The sequence below is a fragment of the Podarcis bocagei genome (assembly GCF_964188305.1).
Source record: "Podarcis bocagei genome assembly, chromosome: 18".
Taxonomy (NCBI): Eukaryota; Metazoa; Chordata; class Lepidosauria; order Squamata; family Lacertidae; genus Podarcis; species Podarcis bocagei.
In genome coordinates, this window is record NC_138144.1 from 10,759,252 (window position 1) to 10,780,249 (window position 20,998).

At 48.1% G+C, this 20,998-nt stretch overlaps 1 protein-coding gene across 10 annotated transcripts in view; it reads right to left on the reverse strand.

Annotated features, from left to right (window-relative positions):
• The window catches only part of GATAD2A (GATA zinc finger domain containing 2A), an 83,867-nt gene that overhangs the window by 31,631 nt on the left and 31,238 nt on the right, over positions 1–20,998 (reverse strand). For 5 of the 10 annotated variants that reach the window (XM_081177777.1, XM_081177776.1, XM_081177775.1 and 2 more), the window contains exons 2-3: positions 7,132–7,220; positions 68–213 (exon numbers count right to left, since the gene is read on the reverse strand). In XM_081177777.1, the coding sequence (XP_081033903.1) occupies positions 68–100 (33 nt within the window). In that variant the 5' untranslated portion in view covers positions 101–213; positions 7,132–7,220. Of the gene's footprint in view, positions 1–67; positions 214–7,131; positions 7,221–11,811; positions 11,833–20,998 lie in introns of those variants that run through there. The other 5 variants (XM_081177782.1, XM_081177781.1, XM_081177783.1 and 2 more) reach the window with 3 other exon arrangements.

Consider the following 20,998-nt stretch of genomic DNA (forward strand, 5'->3'; position numbering starts at 1 on the left):
TGCAGCCCCAGAAACTTTTTTTTTTAAATACCCCCAACCGCCTCCCTTTAAAGAAATGGAGACAAACCTGGTATAATTCAGGCAGTGTCTTTTCCAGCATGGGGTGCCTTGTGACAGAATCCTATCACATATTGACATAAATTCACCTCCTGCTCGGAAGAGAGGCGAAGGGAAAAGGAGCTTGCGGGAGAGTAATACCGCTTTCTTTCGCCACTGCAGGGAAGGTTATAAGGGAAAGGAAAGAAAAGAAAAAGCAAAAGGGTAAATTTCAGTTTATGAAGGTGAGGAGAGCCCTGCAGCTGGCTAGACCAGAGGGGAGTCCCATTGAGTCCGGCATCGTGCCCTCACAGTGGCCAACCATATGCCCCCAAACAGAAATCCACAAGCAGCAGCAACTCTACCCAGCGGCTGAGCCAGCAACTCAGACAAAAAGAAATCAGGCGTACAGACATTTCCATACATAGCTGCCACTACAGCCGCCAGAGCAAGTTCTACCTGCTGCCCGACAAAAAGGAAATCTTTCTTGATCCTGTGAGTTTTGGGCAACCAGCTAACTCTGCGTGCAAACAAACGTACTAGGAAAGGGGCAGTTTGCAACACATTAAAACATCAAATCAAACAATCCAGAATAAAATAAATTCAAGCTTCAAGGAAAATAGTTCAGATCCTTCTAAGGGACCCCAGTTGCCAACCTGGAACCCAGAGGTCTCCGCGTGGTCGCAACTGGGCCTGCGCCAGTTGCAAAAGGTGCCTGCTAATTTCTAACTGCCTGGAGAGCCGCTGCTGCCAGCCAGTGTAGGAATGCAGAGCTAGAGGGACAAGTAGTCCGGCTGCATAAGGCAGCTTTCAAAGTTCCTATTTCCACCTCTGATGCAGGGATATTGAGGGAAGAGCTTTGGGAAAGGGCATCACCATCACCATATGGACAGGTCTACATGGGAGAAGGCATGCTTATTATTTGAACACGTTCCTTGTTTACCCAAGCAAGGTGGTGGCTGAAGAAGACTGTTGCAGGAAGCCCTAAGGCCACTGGAGAGAAGAATGCTGTAACAGCTCTGAGATGTTTTTAATTTAAAAATGTTTCAGCTTTATTTTTGGATTGCCCATCTCCCTGCTGCCCTGGGCTCCTTTGAGAGGAAGTGGTGGGTTAGGGTTATGACAGGCGCAACTGGCTTTGTGGCTAGGCCTACCTTGCAGGGTCGTTGTCTGCAGCAGGGACAGGGATGTTGAAGCCTGTGTGGGCTGGGGGCAATGCACTCTTCCCCTTGAGTGCTTTTGTCTGGTTGGAGTCATAGTTGGAAGGGACCACAAGGGTCATCTAGTCCAACCCCTGCAACGCAGGAAGCTTTTGCCTAATGTGGGTCTCGAACCCAAAACCCTGAGAGTAACAGTCTCTCAACCAACTGAGAATTACCCTCGCACCTCTCGCTTGCCTGGATGTATGCAGAGGGGCACGTGAGAGTCCATGTATAGAAGCTAGCTTGCTTTCTAAAAAATATCAATGCCATCTGAACAGAAGCAGCAACAACAGCCCTGCAAGGGAGGGTCACATGCACAGACCTCTCTGAGCTCCTTCTGGAGGAAAGTAGGGGTGCAGGGGGGATAAACCGAACAAGCCAATGAAAAACAGAGAGCCACTCAACTTAGCCTGCAGAACGGCAGCCTCTCTGGACAAGAACCAGGGCTGTTGCCTCCAGCACTAATGCAAATCAAAGCCTACATCTTAAGGAAATGGGTCTCCAGAGAGCGCAGAATGCTGGAGAGGCGAAGAACAATCCCCACTAGACAACCAAGGAAAAACATCGGTGTGTAAGGAAGGCGAAGAGAAGAGGACGATGGCTGCTGTTCTGCCAGCACGGTCAGAGGTGGTAAATGCCTCTAGATCAGGGTTTCCCAAACTTAATTCTCCAGCTGTTTCTGGACTACAACTCCCATCATCCTTAGCTAGCAGGACCAGTGGCCAGGGATGGCGGTAACTGTAGTAAAAACACACACACAAACCCACCAATAAACAGCCTAAGTTTGGGAAACTCTGCAGTCTGGATTCCAGTTGTGCTTGTGGGCTTCTGATTCAGCAGGACAGGATTCTGGGCTAAATGGCCTGATCCTGCGGCCGCAGGGCTCTTTTTATGTGGCGAGCGCTCCATGCGAGTGCAAATAGCTTGCGCCAACTTTCATTTACAAGCTTTTCAATGTCAAGTGAAACAAAAGTTTCCTCTGCCTGGACCTTTTTTATTACACTCTGGTCCAGGAAACACTCTTCCTCCCTTGATCCTTATAAACCCACTCCCTACTTATTTATTCTGTTGAATCAGAACCGTAGAGTTGGAAGGGACCCTAAGGGTCATCTAGGCCAACCCCCTGCAATGCAGGAATCTCAGCTAAAGCATGGAATTGTACCTGTGGACATGCTAAAATATGTATTTTTTTAAAAAAAGGAAGGCCCCCTCCTCTCTCCAAGTAAACAGAGTAGTATTCTTGGTTGTAATAATAATAATAATAATAATAATAATAATAATAATAATAATAATAATAATAATGTTATATATGTTTTAGCCTTAAAGAAAAGCAGAAAATAAAAGTTTCTCTACTTTATGAAACAGGTCCCTTAAAAAACAAAAAACAAAAAAAACCCAACACATTTTCCCTACATTCCTAGAATTATTTGGAAAAAGAAAAATATCAGATATTACAGCTCATATTCTGGAATGTAGCTGTCTTCAGTTCTACTCAGAGTAGCTCCTTGAAAATAATGTTGGGCAGGGCAGTGCAATCCAGTCAGGTCTACTCTGAAGTAAGTCCTATTAAATTTGCTGGGGCTTACTCCCAGGTAAATAAGGTTTAAGGATTGCAGCCAAACTGTAGGTCCATTGATATCAACCAACCTACTTACAGAAGGACTCAAGTTGAATAAAGACTGACACTTATTTTAAAAGGCAAGTTCTATTTCATTAACCTGATATGTATGCGCATATATATATATATGCTATGTCTGAAGAGAGAGAAATCAAGTTGCATTTTGGGATTCTTTTAAAAAGGTGTGTGTGTTTGGAGTCAAAGCTTTAAAAACAAAATAAAGGGGGGGGGGACTCTACAGAGTCGAGCTTTGAGCTGCAGCACACGAAGGGTTAAGCCCTGCCATCTTCATGCCATTCACTGATATGTCCATTAAGGGTGTTACATAACAAAATGGCAGACCTTAACCCTTCCTGTGCCACACATCCCCATCGCTTGTCAGTCACAGGAGCCAGGCTGAGTTGAAAGCAGCATGAGGACACAACCCAAATACAAAAAAAAACCCCAAACCCCCGCCTTTTTCGGGGGGGGAGTGTAGAGAAATGGGGGAAAGAAAGGACAGTGGGTGCTTTAAGGAACCCTACCATGCCTGCAAAATAAATAAATAAAAGTTGGGGGTGCACAAGTTTTGGGGTTTTTTTAACATTTTGTTTGGTTATTCAGGATTAAAGCTAATTAGAAGTTATTTAATTTAAAAGCCACAGGGCAGTGTGGAAAGATTCCGAAACATGTTGGTGGTAGGCAGTATGTTTAATACTGGGGGGGGGATGTGGGGTGTGTGTGAAAGGGACACAGTGCCTCCCAATGTCAGGGCCAGGGAGACGTCTGTGTCCCTCCAGCTGTTGCTGGCCCCTCAGATCTCAGTAGCCCCCCCCACGCATTGTTTGATAGAGTGTGTGTGCGCGTGCATGTACATGTGTGTGTGGCAATGGGAGTTGTAGTACAGCAGCGCCTGGAGGGCCAAGGAGCTCCCGCCCTCTGTGGATGGAACATGCATTACATGCGCACACAACTTCGGGATCTCTGAAGGGGATGCAGCGCAAGGAGCGGAGGTCTTCCTGCAAGCACCCTTCTTCCATACAACAACAGCGCACCAAATCCCTCTCCTTTACACATAGGGAAGAAAATGGTCTCTTGACCAGGAACTTCAACTACTAAAAAAAAGGTCTGCGGCTGGGTCCTCATCTTGGTCACACTCATATATGACCACAATGCAGAAGCCAGGCAGTGGATACAGGGAGAAGGAGGTCGTGTCTGATGCTGCTTTTTCTTACAGGGAGTCCCATTGCAGGTGTCAAGTCCAACAAGTGTAGCGTTAGCCACCACTACTATGCCAAGGAAGTCAGGTTTCACCTCAAGTTTCCACCTGTTGACTTTTGGCAGCTGGTAGGAAAGGACAAGGACTTGCCCCCTTACATACCTATGGGGCATAGCTGTCAACTTTTTAAAAGGGAAATTCCCTTATTCCGAATAGGATTCCTTGCAAGAAAAGGGAAAAGTTGACAGCTATGCTATGGGGTTAGGTCCTCCTTGCTCAAAGTCAGGTGTAGAAGAGAGCATCTGGGAGCAAGCAGAGAGGCTCCCCCCCACACACACCACGGACCAGCCACCTGCATTTTACGGGTCCAGCCCTACCTGGGTCACTTAAGGATCATGGCAATTTCACTGCAACACCCAGACTCAAGTGGCCTTGTTTGCCAGCGGGAGAAAGAGAGGGAGGGAATGCATAGGAAACTAGGCTGCGCACACCTCAAACGATACAGGGTGGACTTCCTATTCCTGCCTCTTGCTCTCTCACACACAGATTTTGCAATGCAAGAATATAGGTCTGTCGCATCAAGCAGCGTCCGGATTCCCTCAGCGCCCAGCCAGAGATGTCTCGGGGGAACCCTGCAAACAGGAGATGAGCACCACCAGCCCTCCCTGGCAACTGATCTTAAACTCCAAAACTCAGGGGCTGTTTGAATTCCTCTCTGCCACCAGAGAATTGCAAGAACTGGTTGTGCTCCTAACTAAAGGCTGCCCCTTAAACAGTCTCCAAGGTTTTCCTGGCTGTATCAGATGAGTTACTGCCCGTTCCTAACTGTGCCACCACATACCCCAGATTGTTTGTAGGGGGGCAGGTAAGCCCCCCCCCCATAATTGATCACAAGAGGCGGTGCACACATACCATTTGAATGGCAATGCCCATCAACTTTGGGGGGCCTTAGCCCCTCAAATATTTTATTGTGGGGACTCGAAGGGACCTCAGCCCCTAGGAGTGAGTTCATATGCTTGTGATGCACAGCTACTGCCTCTAGAGATTGGGGTGGGGGGGCTTGGGGGCAAATGCGACCCACTGTCCAGCCCTGAGGACTCTTCTCTTTTTCCAGGCCACACCTCTTCTCTCCCAGGCAATGCCCCTCATCATGGTAGTCCTTTTGCCTGGTTGTAATAACAGAATCACAGAACTGTGGAATTGGAAGGCACCAAGGGTCATCTACTCCAACCCCTTGCAAGGCAAGGGGGGCGGGTGAGACAAATCTGCACAGGACAAGACTTATCAGCAGATATTAGCCACAGTCACTATGTTCTCCCTCTACTGTTGCTGGGAGTTGCAAGGGGGGAGAGTTGCTGCTGTTCAGTGTTAGAAACTCAGATATATAAGCTAGGAGCCAAATGGGTAGGCAAACTAAGGCCCGGGGGTCAGATCTGGCCCAATCGCCTTCTCAATCCGGCCCGCGGACTGTCTGGGAATCAGTGTGTTTTTACATGAGTAGAAGATGTCCTTTTATTTAAAATGCACCTCTGGGTTATTTGTGGGGCCTGCCTGGTGTTTTTACATAAGTAGAATGTGTGCTTTTATTTAAAACGCATCTCTGGGTTATTTGTTGGGCATAGGAGTTCGTTCATTCCCTCCCCCCCCCCAAAAAAAATATATAGTCCGGCCCCCACAAGGTCTGAGGGACAGTGGACCAGCCCCTGCTGAAAAGGTTTGCTGACCCCTGCCATAGACCAAGGTCACAGTCGCCAAAACGAAATGTCTAGTTGCCATTGTGGGGTAAGTCGGCTCTAAAGTCTTATTTTCCAAATGATGGACTGACTGTGATTGATTCTCAGTTAAACGTCTGGCTAGTTCAGACGACAACCTTGGGCTTGGTTAAGAGCTTTGAGAACTTAAAAGAAGAAAAAGTCACTCTATCCAGTTCACATATATACTGGCCTGTTCCAACCTCTTTTTCTTAATGGTTACTCAGACCATTCATGACGTGGGAATATTCTTCCCAACTCTGAGCAGGGCATTGGGGGAAGCCAAGACAAGCGACAACAATTCACTATAATGTTGTTCACTGCTCCTGCTCAGGCTGCACTGAAAAAGCATTTTGGTTTCTGAAATTCATTCTGATTGTACAAATAAAATATAATGGATAGAATTCTACAAGGTTGGGTATTAGTGTGTGAAAACTGTCCAGGTCCAAGGATCCCCAGGCAGGCACCTCCAGATGGTGGAGATGTCAGGAAGCATCCTGGCAAATTCACTTGGTCGCAAGTGGTCAAAAGCCAGCTGCAAAAGGTGCCTGGTTAATTTCGAACCCTGCTGCTGTTGCACTGGGGTCCTGCTTTGGGTTTCCCATAGTGAACATCTGGTTGGCCACTGCAAGCACAGGAGGCTGGACTAGACGAGCCCTTGGCCTGATCCAACAAGCTGATTCTTACATTTGGGGCCTAAGCCCTTTATCAGGGCAGCTTAATGTTTCTGGGGGAACAAGAAGTTAGGGCTGGTCCCTGCGGACTGCCCTCCAGCAACTGTGGTACCTTGCCTTGGAAAAAACAGAATGGGAGAGTCCAGTTTTAGTCGCCAGAACCAATTCTTATCATTTTCCTTTTTTTCCAGACACCAGGCCACAGTGACATCTTAAAATCATCATCATCATCCTCAAGGGTTGTCACCAACTAAGTTCTCCTCAGAGAAGACCCATTGAAATCAATGGACCTTACACAGTCAAGTCCTTCACAAAGAAAATAAGAATAGCCTGCTGGATCAAGCCCATCTAGTCCCTCATCCTCTTCTCACAGTTGCCAACCAGATGCCCATTGTGGGAAACCCCAAGTCGGATTTGAGCACACAGGCCCCTCTGGTCTCCTGAAAAGCATTTGCTGCCTCCGACCGTGGCTAGCAGCCACTGATCACTTCCTCCTTCTCCATGAATCTGTCCAATCTTGCTTTAAAGCCATCCAAGTTGGTGGCCATTCCTGGGAGGAGTGAGCTCCACATTCCGGTTTCTGTGGATCCGCTCCGAGTTTGACTACTGTTGGGCTCAACCCTCCAAGTCACACAAGACAGGAAGCTCCTACCTGTCCCAGCCGTTCATGGGTTCCCAGGAAAGGTCTGCTCAGTCCTTCCGAAGGTTGTTTTGGGGAGGGAGATCCCGACTACAAGAAACCTAGGGAGAAGGCAAAAGAGAAAAAGGTGTACTGGGTTACTGGTGGGGCAGGCAGATATTTATACAAGAGGTTTGTAGACCTTAAAAACATAACCTGGTCCCTGCTGGATTTGGCCATCCAGACCAGAGCAACCAACTCTCCCTGCAACGGCATTCATAAGTATTTACTGACCATGACAGTGGAGGGAGAAGATAGCCATTGTGGCTAATAGCCACTGGCTTTTTTAAAAAAGGAGGGGTGGAAGAACTGAACATGTTCCCTGTTTGTTTTGTATCCCGCCCTATACCCACCAGTCTCAGAGTGGTTACAACATAAAATCACAATATAAAAACACAAAATACACAATCAAAATAAAAACAAAAGCAGCCCAATTAACACTCTGATGCAGAGATACGAGTACTCTGCTGAAATAAAAAGCGTGAGCTGCAGAGCTCTTCTCATCTGAAGCTGCCTTCAACCCAGCTGGACAGGTGGGGTTGTTGAGAGCAGGATTTGGGAATGCCTGAGGCCTTGCAGGAATTGCTGGGACATTGACTCTTGTCAGCCCCCCTAGGCGGTATGACCAACGATCAGGGACGATGATGGAACTTGTGATCCCCGCACCATCCGGAGGTTCCCCACCTTAGTTTGCTCCAGGCTTCCCAGTCCAAAGGCCACATTCCCTTCTGAGGGTTTCCACCCGCTCTCTATCCTGTATTCCAGGATTTCCCAAACTTGAGCGTCCTGCTGCTTTTAGACTACAATTCCCATCATCCTTGACAGTTGGTCCTGCTAGGTAGGGATGATGGGAGTTGTAGTCCAAAAACAGCTGGCGACCCAAGTTTGGGAAACCCTGCTCTATTCACATGAAGACATTATTATTATTAATTGCCTTTACATCCCACCTTTTCCTGCAGGGAGCTCAAGCTGGTGTACATATTTCCTCCCCTCTCAGCATTTATAATTCAAACAACAACCCTGTGAGGCAGGTTAGGCTGAGAGGTAGCGACTGGAGCAAGGTCACCCAGCGAATTTCCTGGCCAAGCAGGGACTCGAACCCCAGTACTAGCCCAACACCCTAATCACTACACCATGCTGCTGCAGAGTTCAAGGACATACCCCGGCCAGGCAAACAAAGCAGGGCTGGGGGCTGGAGGGAAGTGTATGGCCCTTGAACCTGAGGCCCCCACCCTTGTGGTCTACTCTGACTGATGGTGGGCTCTTGAGGCATTCAGGTCGAGAGGGGTCTTCCCCCAACCCCAGAGGACCTGAGACCTTCTACATGCAAAGCAGGTGTTCTACTGCAGAGCTAGGGGGACCGCCTTCTTTCAGAAGCAGTTTCTAATATGGCTTCAGCATTAGAAATTCAGGTATATAAGCAAGGAGCCAAATGGCTCCTTAAACCAAGACTACAGTCGCCAAAATGGAATGTCTAGTTGCCATTTTGGGGCAAGACAGCTGTCAAGTCTTATTTTTCAAAGGATGGACTGACTGAGCTTTGAGAATGTAAAAAAGCGAAGTCACTTTTATCCAGTGACAGTCCACAAATCTATTGGCCTATTCCGACCTCTTTTTCTTGTAATGGAGACACGGACCATTCATAACATAGGAATATTCTTCCCAACTCTGAGCAGGGCAGTGGGGGAAGCAAAGACAAGTGACAACAATTCACTTTAACAATGTTCACTGCTCCTGCTCAGGCGGCACTGAAAGCACATTTGGGTTCCTGAAATTCATTCCAATTGTGCAGATAAAATATAACGGATAGAATTCTACAGGATGCGGTATTAGTGTGTGAAAACAGTCCCAATCCACGGATCCCCAGATGGTGGAGCTGTCAGGCGGCATCCTGGCACCCAGGCATCTTCCCTTGGTCACGAGTGACCGATAGCCAAGTGCAAAAAAGCGCCTGGCTAATTTCGAATGTTGTCTGGCTTGGCCCCAGGGGTGGGGAGAGAAAAGATTGCCTTGAAGTCCTAACTGAGAGTAGTTCTTTGGACATGGACTTGACATTATACTCAGCTTGAAAAGCAAAAATGAAAGGAAACAACCAGTGAGAATGTGCCAGGGCAAGAGGCTCTGCTTTGAGCCAGGAAGTTGGTGGCTTAAGTAGATCTATAAAAAAGGTGCAGCCCACCCACACCTAGTCACCCATGCTGCTTTTTCACACTGTAGTGGGGGGGGGGGGGGGCTCACAAAGTGGTTGCAAGGCTGTCCATAGTACTAACGGAAATGGCCCTCCCTGTCCCATCACTATGTGAGCCGTGCAGAGCCACCCCCAAAATCTGAACCACGGCACCTCCACTGCCAGTATTTGTTTGGCCAGGATTCTTGGCTTGTATCTAAGCTTAGCAATACTCAAAGGACACCCATAGCATCAGAGTAAATGACTTACTTAGGCCCATTAATTTGAATGTATCTGCCTTAGATGCACCAGCCTCTCCGGGCGGCTTCCAACACATATAAAAACAAATTAACATGTCAAACATTAAAACCTTCCCTACGCAGGGCTGCCTTCAAAAAGTCAAATACAGTGGTACCTTGGTTTAAGAACAGCTTAGTTTATGAACAACTTGGATTAAGAACGCTGCAAACCCGGAAGGAGGTGTTTTGGTTTGTGCACTTTGCCTTGGAAGCAGAACATGTTCCTCTTGAGTGTGTTCCATTTGTAAATTGAGTCCCCCGCTGCTATGGGAAAGCACGCCTTGGTTTAAAAATGTTTTGATTTAAGAACAGACTTCCTGAACTGTAGTTTTATTTCCTTGACATCTGATGGGAGAGTGTTCCACAGGGTGGGCACCACCACCGAGAAGGCCCTCAGAGCTGGGCATCAGCGTCTGGGCTGAACAATGGGGGAGGAGATGCTCCTTCCGGTATACTGGGCCGAGGCAGTTTAGGGCTTTAAAGGTCAGCACCAACACTTTGAATTGTCCTTGGAAATGTACTGGGAGCCGATGTAGATCCTTTAGTTTTATATGGTCCAGATGGCTGTTTCCAGTCACCAGTATGGCAGCCGCATTCTGGATTAGTTGTAGTTTTCGAGTCACCTTTAAAGGTAGCCTCAGCTGGATGCAACCTCTTGTGGCAGTGCGTTCCACAAGCTAATCAGGATCTATTCTGCACAAATCATTGTTAGGAAGCTGCAGCTCAGTGGTCAAGAATCTGCTTTGCCTGGTTCAATCCATGACTTCTCCAGGGAGGGTTGGGAGAGACCTTTGCCTGAAGGGATGGAGAGCAACTGATGCCACTCAGTGCTGGACTCTGTATAAGAAAGCTTCCTATGCTCCCAGTATATGCAGCCAGCATGGGCACTGATGGGGGGGTGATAAGTAGGACTTAGAGCCCCTCAACATCCAGAGCACCCCAGATGTTCCTCCATCCTTGGCCTATATGGAGGGACACACCTCTGGGCTATAGATGGGCCCAGGGTCCTACTCTGCTGCACATATGGTAAGTATCATAGAAGCAGAGAATTGTAGATTTGGAAGGGACCACAAGGATCATCTAGTCTAACCCCCTGCAATGCAAGAATCTCTTTGCCCAATGTGGGGCTTGAACCCACGACCCTGGGATTAAGAGTCTCATGCTCTACTGACTGAGTTATTTCAGCATCCAAGGCGCATAACCGAAATGCTCACTTAAATAATGCTCAAACGCACATCTGCAAACCAGCAAGTTACAGGTCGGGGCAACGGACAGGTATATTACAGAAACCCAATACTGGAGGGGCTCTGAATTAAAACATCCACCCCACCCCACAAAAAAAGCAAGGAAACACACAAATTCCTGCCCCCTAGGGATCCAAGGTTAGACTTGAAAAACCACTTGAATAAATTAACTCCCCCTCAGAAACTTGGGATGGGGCAGAAGTCCCCTCCCCCAAGAGCTGTAGGAGAAGAGAGAAACTTGAGTAACTGGCCAACGGTTCCTTTATACAGGGCCACAGATCATTTTATTATCGCATGAAGCCTTGCTCTTCTAATTTAAAACAAACAAAAAACCAGAACAACAACATAAACGAGCCTCTCCTTGGGCAGAGTTTTGATCACAAACACAGCTGACACAAACCCCCAATTGCACAGGATTTTAAAACTAGAGTTGGAACAACTTTGCCCCCCCCCAAAGTAGCAGGAGACTGAAAACACTGTTTTTCAACACCCCCCCCCCCACTTAAAAACCCTTGTACCCCTTAGGATTCTGGAAGGATGGAAGTTGTGGATCTTGACAGGTTCTGTTGTTGTTGAAACAGGAAGCCCCTTTGGGTGTGCCAGTAGAGTGGTATCTTTTGTAAGGTTTTTTATATATATATATATATATAAAATTAGGTGCAATGTTTCGGTCTCTGGTTCCCTTCCACTCTCATTCTGCTTTGCCAAGAAGAATTTACCAGCTGCCCGGCTTTCTGTAGGTTCCCTCCTCCTGTTTCCCGGCAAACTCCAAGTCAACTTCTCTCACGCAACCCCCCCCCCCACGAAACTGCCTTTTTTGGGGGGGGTGCTTTGCTAACAAGAGAGGGGAAGAGAAAAGGGGGTCCAGCTTTGGGGTGCAGAAGGGAACGAACAGAAAGAAGCGAGCCCAGCACCCCGGACCACGGAGCAGGGTGTTACCTACGCGCGGAAAGTGCCTGGCATCCCGAGCAGCTGGCAGCTGTTTCTCCCGTGGGCGTTTCCGAAAAGAGGAGAAGGGGAAAAAGAAAGAAAGAAAGAAAGAAAGTCAGGGATGAGACTCCCGGGAAGCAGCTCTCCTTCGCCTCTTAAGGGAGCCAATAAAAGGAGGCTGGCGGTGGTGCCCCTCTTGTAAGCTGGTTTTAAGCTTCCGGGGCAGTTGCAGGAATGACCTTAGGACTCTGAAGTGGGCAGGGAGGGAGGGAAGGGACCGTCTTCAAAGAGGCAGGATTGCAAAGCAAGATTAAGTCCCCCGCGCGCCCGGTGCCATTGTGCACAAAAGCAAAGTGTGCTTGTGGCACAGGAAGGGGCTTGGAAATGGATCCTGCGTGTGCCATTAGCGCGGCGGGGAGGGGGGATGCCGCCCCACGGCCAAACAAGGCAGCCAGTCACTTACTGGGGGGGTTATTGTGGCTGCTGTCTGCTTGCTTGTTTTGCAAAAGTCCGCTCCGGAGGATGACGGCGGTTTGGGATTTACTGGGGGTTAAGGAGAGCAGAGCGTGCTCAGAGTCCCAGGAGAACCCGCTTCGCTTCCGCACGGAGGACCCCAAGTGGGAACTCGGGAAGCCGCTTTGTGTCGAGTCCATCTGGCTCCCGGGATTGCCTACACTGACTGGCAGCACAGGGGGGGCTTCCCAGTCCTCACCTAGGTTTGCACCCAGGACCGTCTGCCTTTCAAACCTCCGCTGCAAATAAAGGAGGATTCCATGTCCTCATCGTTCTGAATAAAGTGCTGATTCTGCTGGGAGTGAAAGAAGGTGCCCATGCAGACCAGTACTGTTTGCACTGGCTGGCAGCAGCTCTCTTGGGTTTCAGACAGGGAATGCAAAGCAGGTTCTCTACCAATCAGCTACGGCCCCTCCCTAAACAGGAAGCTGTCTTAAGCTGGGTCAATGGTCCATTGAGCTCAGTACTGTCCGCACTGACTGGCAGCAGCTCTCCGGGGTTTCAAACAGGAGATATTTCCAGCCCTAAGTGGAGTTGCTAGGGACTGAACATGAGACCTTCTGCATGCAAAGCAGTTGCTCTACCATTGCCCTTCCTCCTTAGGGCATCCACGGCAGGGAGTGCTATTTTGCTGCCCATATGCCCTGCCATACCCTGGGCTGGGGCTATTGTGAGTTGAGGTGGTCCCTTCAACATTCCTAAGAACGCTGAGTGGCTCTGGATATACTGCCTCTAACCATGGAGGTTCTGCTGGATCAGACCAGGTCCCCACGTCCTCCAACCAGCCCAACTCAGGGAAAGCCAGAAACAGGCTGCAAAGGCAACAGCCTTCCCTGGCATGTTTGGTGTCCAGCTCCTGGAACTCAAGAGATAAGACTGCTCTTCAATATGGAGGCTCCACCACAGCCACCACAGAATACATCACAAAGAAATCTGCTAAGCAGACGGAAGGGTCCATCTAGCAGGGTGGCTTGTCACAAGCCGACAGAACCCCAGACAGGGGCTAACCAGATGGCCGTGGAAGGCCATAAGCAGGAAAAGGAAGGCCACTGTCCTCCTGGAAATGGAGGGACCAAACGCCATGCTGGTTCTGCCACACAAAACTGTCACACACACACTCCGCACCCCTGAGACAGCCCTGCTTTAATATTTCACAGAAAGGTGAGGAGAGACTCCAACTTACGATGCCAAGTGGGGATTTCTCATAAGTTTCAAACAAAGCACTTTGAGACATGGGCTGGGGGTGGAAAAGAGAGATACAGGTAAATTGTGGTTTGCTTATGTTTTTGTTTGTTTTAAAGGGCTAGGTCCAAGATCACATGACCTGTTGCAACAGCTTTGCAAAACTTTGTAGGAGCAGTAAGTGGTGGAGAGGTGTTTATGGGGATATTTCACCCAGGGAAGCTTTTGGTTTCTTTAAAGGTGATGTTTGCATACAACCCCCCCCCCCCTGCTGCTGGATCAGACCCAAAGGAGACCCACCTAGTCCTGCATCTTGTCATCACGCGGCCAGCCAGATGCCCCCATAGGATGCCCATAAGCAAGCGAAGACAACTCTCCCCTGCTGTGGTTTCCAGTAACTGGCATTCAGAAGCACCTACTCTCTCCCAACTGAGCATAGCCTCCTCCATAACTCTTAAATGGCTCCTTAAACCAAGGTCGCAATCGCCAAAACAGAATGTCTAGTTGCCATTTTGGGGCAAGACAACTCTCAAGTCTTATTTTTCAAAGGATGGACTGACTGCGATTGATTCTCAGTTAAACATCTGGCTAGTTCAAAGGGCAACCTTGAGCAGGCATAGGCAGACCTGGCCCTCCAAATGTTTTGGGACTACCACTCCCATCATCCCTGACCACTGGTCCTGTTAGCTAGGGATGATGGGAGTTATAGTCCCAAAACATCTGGAGGGCCAAGTTTGCCTCTGCCTGGTTAAGAGCTTTGAGAACTTAATGAGGAAAAGTCCCTTGATCCAGGGATGGTCCACATAACTACTGGCCTATTCCGACCTCTTTTTCTTTATGCTGACTGCTCCTGCTCAGGCTGCACAAAGCAAGCATTTTGGTTCCTGAGATTCTTTCTGATAGCGCATATAAAATATAATGGATATGATTATACAGAACAGGGTATTAGTGTGTGAAAACAGCCCAGATCCGAGGATCTCCAGGCAGGCACCTCCAGATGGTGGAGACATCAGGCGCCATCCTGGCACCCAGGCCCCATCAATTGGTGGCCGTTATCCAGGTGAAAATTATGCTTGGCGCCTGGCTAATTTCGAACACTGGTTCTCACAGCAGCCAACCAGGAGCCTGTGAGGAACCCCCAAGCAGGAGCTGAGCACAAAAGCGCTGCCGTTCATGGTTTCAAGCGACTGGAATTTGGAAGCAATTACTGCCTCTGACCATAGCCATGGTGGCTGGAAACCATTGGTGGCTGGCTTCTTCCACCTCCAGTATGACAGTCTCATTCTCTTTTAAGGCAATCCAAGCTGGCGCCCATCGCTGTCTCCTGCAACAGTGAGTTCCACAGTTTAACTCTGCACTGTGAGAAGGAGGATGGTCCTGAAACTTCCAACGTTCAGCTTCCGTTGATACCCATGAAAGAGGAAAACTTCTCTCTATCCACTTCCCCTATGCCTTGCATAATTTCATAAACTTCCAACAGTCTTACCTCTTTCTCGCCTTTTCTCTACGCTAAAAAACCCCAAAGCGCTTGGGGGGAGTGCAGAGGGAAGCTGTGGAGGGGTGTGGCCTGGGGCAAGTTTCAAGGGGCAGAAACAGGCTGGGGGGGTATTTGGCCCCTCAGGGGCTGAGGTTCACAATCCCAGATTTACAAAGTGGTGTTGAATTTCTCCCTTCCAAGGCCACAAATGACAAATCTAGTACTGTATGCGCAACGGGGGGGGGGGGTGTTGTTGGTATTCTGTGTTATTAGCCACAATGGCAGCCCCAGGCCTCTGGAATCAAGTTACCAGCTGAAATCAAGACAGGGTCTCAGTGTTTTCGGCAGCTACTGAAGCATTTTGCATTTAAGGCCCCCTTTCTTTGAAGCAAACATTAATTGTGCAATTGTAGAAACGGTACCTGCTGATTTCCAAGAGTTTGGGTTCTTTTTTCCACTTCATCTTATTGAAGGCTGATTCAGTAGCTGCCAACTATTTATAAAATTGTAAGATAGGTTACTAAATAAACAGAATCTTCATGTGACAAGGAACTATACCCCAGAACATCAAAAGCTGGGAGAGACACTGGAGGTGAAGTCCATGGCTCTCCAGCTCTCCTTAATGGGCTTTGTGGAAGCATTTGATGAAGTTCAGAGAGAAGTAGGATGCTGGATCTGTGCCTCCCAGCCACACGACTGAAACAGAAAGCCTGCTCTTAAAATCTAGGAGGGTCCCACCGTTTGTTGAAAAGTTGGGTGACGATCCATCAGAGTATACAGTAAGAACATCAGAAACTGCCTTTTATCAGGTCAGTCCCACTGGCTCCATCAGAATTTCTACACTGACTGGAACAGCTCACCAGCAGTGTCCGAAATCCCCCAGGTGCATTTTGTGACTGGCATCTCCACCTCGCTGTGTCCTCCAGCTTTCTTAAGCAGGTAACCAGCAGAGCTTATTTATTACCTTATTCTCCCACCTTTTTCTCCAAGGGGTGCATGATTCACCCTGCCTACGATGACCCTGTGAGGTAGGTGACTGGCCTAAGGTCACACAGTGAGCTTCATGACTGCGTGGGGATTTGAACCCGGATCTCCTAGTCCTAGTCTGACCCAAATCACTATACCACGCTTGCTTCCTAGAGTACTTTTGCTGTGGGGCAGCTATATAAATTAAGTAGGTAAATAAATAAATATGGGGAAAGCTAAACGTCACTTAGAGAAGGATCTGAAATATTTCCCTGGAAGTCTGAATTTGCTTTATTTTGGATTGTTTTATTTGATGTTTTAATGTGTTGTAAACCACTTTGAGGTTTTTGCTTTAAAATAAAAAACAGCATAGAAATGAACTGAACAACAACAACAACAACAACCGGGGGGTGGGGGGTGGCGGCGGCGGCGATTAGACATTCTGTTGTGGTGACCACAACCCAGGTTAAAGGTGCCATCTGGCAATTAGCTTATATATATCTGAGTTTCTAACACTGCTCCACTGCTCTCCAGGGTTCCAGGAAACAGCCTTTCCCAGCTCTTCCTGGAAATGCTGGAGATTGAACCAGGAGCCATCTGAATACAAAGCATTACTCTGCCACCGAGCTACAAAGTACTCAGTCCTCAATGTTCCGAATAGAGCTGATTTACACAGGAAGCCACCCTAGACTCATGTTGCCCACACGGGTTGGCAGTGGCTCTTTATTTGTTGCCTTGAGGACTGCAATCTTGCGCTTTATTTTTAGGGAAGGGGCACGGGTGTACACACAAGGCCCCAGGTTCAGTCCCAACAGGCACCTCTGGGTAGGGGTGGGAGAGATACAGTGGTACCCCACAAGACGAACGCCTCACGAGATGAAAAACTCGCAAAACGAAAGGTTTTTTCGTTTTCGAGTTGCCTCGCAAGACGAATTTCCCTATGGGCTTGCTTCGCAAAACGAAGCTTGCCCCGGGGACAGCGGGTCTTCTCTTTTGAAGCAAGGGGCAGCGGGGAGAAGCGATCTTCTCCCCGCAGCCCCCGGACCTCTTTTGAAGCAAGGGGCTGCGGGGAGATCGCTTCTCCCGGTGCTCCGAAGCGGGGCGGGGGGGGTGGGGGGGTGGGAACACCTTCCCCCAGCACCGGGCTTCGGAACGGTGCTCTGAAGCGGGGCGGGGGGCCGGAACACCTTCTGAAGGCTGACGGGGGGCAAAAGTCTTTGTCCCCCCTGCCTGCCTTCCCAGGGGCTTTTAAATCGCCCCGGACAGCGGAGAAGTCCTCCGCTGTCCCGGGGCGATTTTAAAATGCCGCCCGCCAGCATTTTAAGATTGCCCGGACAGCAGAGAAGTCCTCCGCTGTCCCGGGGTTTTTTAAAATGTGGGGTGGGAAGAAAAGCCCTTATCCCCCCCCCCAGCCTTCAGAAGGCGGTTTCCCTAGGAACGCATTAATTGATTTTCAATGCATTCCTATGGGAAACCGTGCATCGCAAGACGAAAAACTCGCAAGACGAAGAGACTTGCGGAACGAATTAATTTTGTCTTGTGAGGCACCACTGTACTGTATTTTTCCATTTATAAGACACCCCCATGTAGAAGACGCCCCCTATTTTGGGAGACTCAGATTTAAGAAAATGGGGGAGATGTATCCATGTATAAGACGCCCCCTAATTTTTAACATTATTTTAAAGGGAAAAAACCTAGTCTTATACACGGAAAAATACAGTATCTGCCGCCTGAAACCCCGGAGAGCTGTGCTGCCAGTCAGTGTGGACAATACTGGTATTTGGCATAAAGAGTAGAGCTGGGTGATATATCAATATATCACCCCAAACCGGTTTGAAGTCCCTATCATGATATTGGTTTCATAATTCTTGACCTGGCAATATATCGTGAATCATGATGTCTGTGTGTGTGCGCGCGCATTATGCAAAAATCACAATGTGGGGGAAACTGTGAAGCCAGCCAATGCATCTACACAGCTCCATCCTTATTTCAGACATTGTGATATATCAGTAGATCGTGATGTTTGGCTGGTGATATATCGCAATGTTGAAAAGCAGGTACCGCTCAGCTCTAACAGAGAGGCAACTTGCTCTCATCCCAGCAAGCCCCTTGTGATGGCAGCCAGAGCTTTCCCGCAGCATCCTTGGCTTTCAGAGGCAGCAGGAGCTTTCGCTCCCAGTTCCCCAGTGGATTGCACAAGGAGAAGGCCTCAAAATGGTCACCGTAACAGTATGCTGGCACCAGCCCAGGACTTAATATAGCAGAACCACACCCACTTCTTCGGGCCTGGTGTGTGTACGTGGGCCTGTGCGTGTGAAAAAGAGAGAATGGAGCTGCAATCGCCTCCTCCAAAAGCAAAACAAAAAAGCCCCCCCCCCCGTGCCATCCTCACCCACCACCAGGTCAGACAGAGAGGGAAACCCCCCCCCCCAAAGTTCTTCCCTGCCTGCCTTCCCTTCACTAAAGGCGTGTGTGTGTGTGTGTGTGTGTGTATGAGTGTGTGTGTATATATATATATAGCGTGCACAGGAATAAGTTGGTTCCCTTGCTGCAAGAGAGGAGGAAATAAATTTTAAAATTCCATCTGGAAATGAAAAATGGTTCGCCTTGATGAGATCATAATCATTTCTTTTAAGAGGAGGGGGTTGAAGACGCCTGGAAATAAGTGTTTGGGCGGGGGCTCAATATGGAGTGTCCTGCGGCTGGATCTGGCCCAAGGGGGCCCATCGAGTGCAGTCCCCCCCCCCGTCCTCGCCAACCAGATGTCCCCCAATGAGAAGGCCACAAGGAGGCCTGGGGCACAAGAGCCACCAGCCTCGGACAGTGGAGGGAGAACCTAGCCCTAGTGGCCAGTAGCCCCCGAGAGACTTCTCCTCCGTGTATTTGTCTTATTAATTCTATTTATGGAATTTGTTAAAAGATAAACAATAATCCAACAACATTTCAGGCTTTGCAATCAGTCGGTCAACCTAGGACTTCCCCTCCCTTCCCTCCATGGTTTCCCCAAAATTTAAATTTGTGCTGCATGTTAGTTACTCCATGTCTTCACTTCTGAAGCCACAAAACACAAAACTCCACCATCCTTCCCATTGCTGTCCCCAGTCAAATCCTATTTGTGTCTTAACACGTTTACACTGAGTTTTTAAATAATCTACAAACATTTTCAAATCCTACTCAAAGTCAGTCTCTTTTTTTATCTCTAATTTTACAAGTCAGACTAGCCAATTCTGCCAATTCCAACCGCCACTCCTCTTTCAAAGGCACCGCTATTCCCCGCCATTTTTGTGCATATAATATTTGAGCTGCTGTAAAGAAATAGATTTACTTGGTTTTTGAAGGGGACATCTGTTCCCATTGTGCCTAATAAAGAGGCTTCTGGACTTTCTGGGAGAATTACCTTAAATATATTTTTTATCTCATTATAGATCATTTCTCAAAAGTGCTTAGCCACTTTACGCGTCTATCACATGTGATGAAATGAGTCTTCTGCTTCTTCACATTTCCATCAGATGTTTGACGCAGATTTATGCATCTTTGCCAACTTAACTTGGTGTCAGGTACCACCTGTACATCATTTGCATTAAGTTTTCCCTCAAAGTATAACACTTTCTCCATGATATATAAGCCAGGCGCATGCAGGAGACAGACCCAGATGAAATGAGAGTCCTGCCAACATTAAAAAGTCCAGCTCCATCAAGGCTCCTTTCCCACAACTGTCACCAGGCAGCAGCCATCCCATGAGGCTGCCTCCGAGGGGGAGATAAGAAGTGGGATGCTTTCCATCAGAACTGCTGAAAGACCAGCCCCATTCAGCACCTCCTGCCACCGGACTGCTTCTATGCCAGCCGGCCTTTCTAAGAAACTATTGTGTGGGAATCAGTGCCCGGCTTTGCCTTTTTCCTCTGCCCTCCCTGTCCCTTTTGCCTTGTGTGTCGTGTTTTTGTTTTTATTTTAGATTGCAAGCCTTGGTTTTACGTAAGCCACTTGAGGAAGCTTTTTTTGGCTGAAGAGCAGGCCATATTATATTATATTAATTATATTAATCATATTAATTATATTATATTGCATTTTTATTTTATTTATATTAAATTTATTATTATTATTACCCGGAGGCCCGTTCGCAACATGAGCAGAACGCAACCCACATCTGCATGTATGCGGGTCGCAATTCACTGCTTCGGCGCATGACGTCATTGTGCGAGAGGTGAAACCCAGAAGTAACCCTTTCTGGTACTTCCGGGTTGCTGCGGGATGCAACCTGAAAACGCTCAACCTGAAGCAAGCATAACAAGAGGTATTATATTATTGTTGTTGTTTAGTCATTTAGTCGTGTCCAACTCTTTGTGACCCCCTGGACCAGAGCATGCCAGGCACTCCTGTCTTCCGCTGCCTCCCGCAGTTTGGTCAGACTCATGTTTGTAGCTTCGAGATTTATTATATTATATTATATTATATTATAATTATAGTACCCTGCCCATCTGACTTGGCTTCCCCAGCCACTCTGGGCAACTTACAACAAATATAAAAGCATAATAAAACATTAAAACTCCCCTATACAGGGAATAGTTATCTTTCTTGTGATATGATGAAAGACAGGGAGGCAGTGTTTTGTAAGCTTGCCCACTGAAGAAAAGCCATTGAGGAAATGCCCTAATCACTAGGGACAATCGTAATTCTGACAAATGCGCTTAAATAAATAAATAAAAATCAAACAACAAAAGCAACATTTCCTGCACTATAGAACGCAAACCAAGATCTGCTGTCTGATCATTTCTCCAACAAATCCACTGTATGAAAGGAAAGTGCTGGTCCCCTCCATCCACACTGGACACTTCTGCAATTGCTTTAAAGCAAAGATGAATTAACAGAGCTAGCAGCAGGATGCATAGCCAGATTCACGAGGCCTGGCCCTTCTGGAGGAATCGCGGCCCTTTTTTTGACTTTCTAAATTTCTCAAGAGGGAGTCGACGGAGAACTCCTGTGGTTGCTAAGCAACCACCTTGGGGACCTTAGCTTGGCGGACACAATTTCAAGAGGTACAATAGACACCCCCCGCTATAAT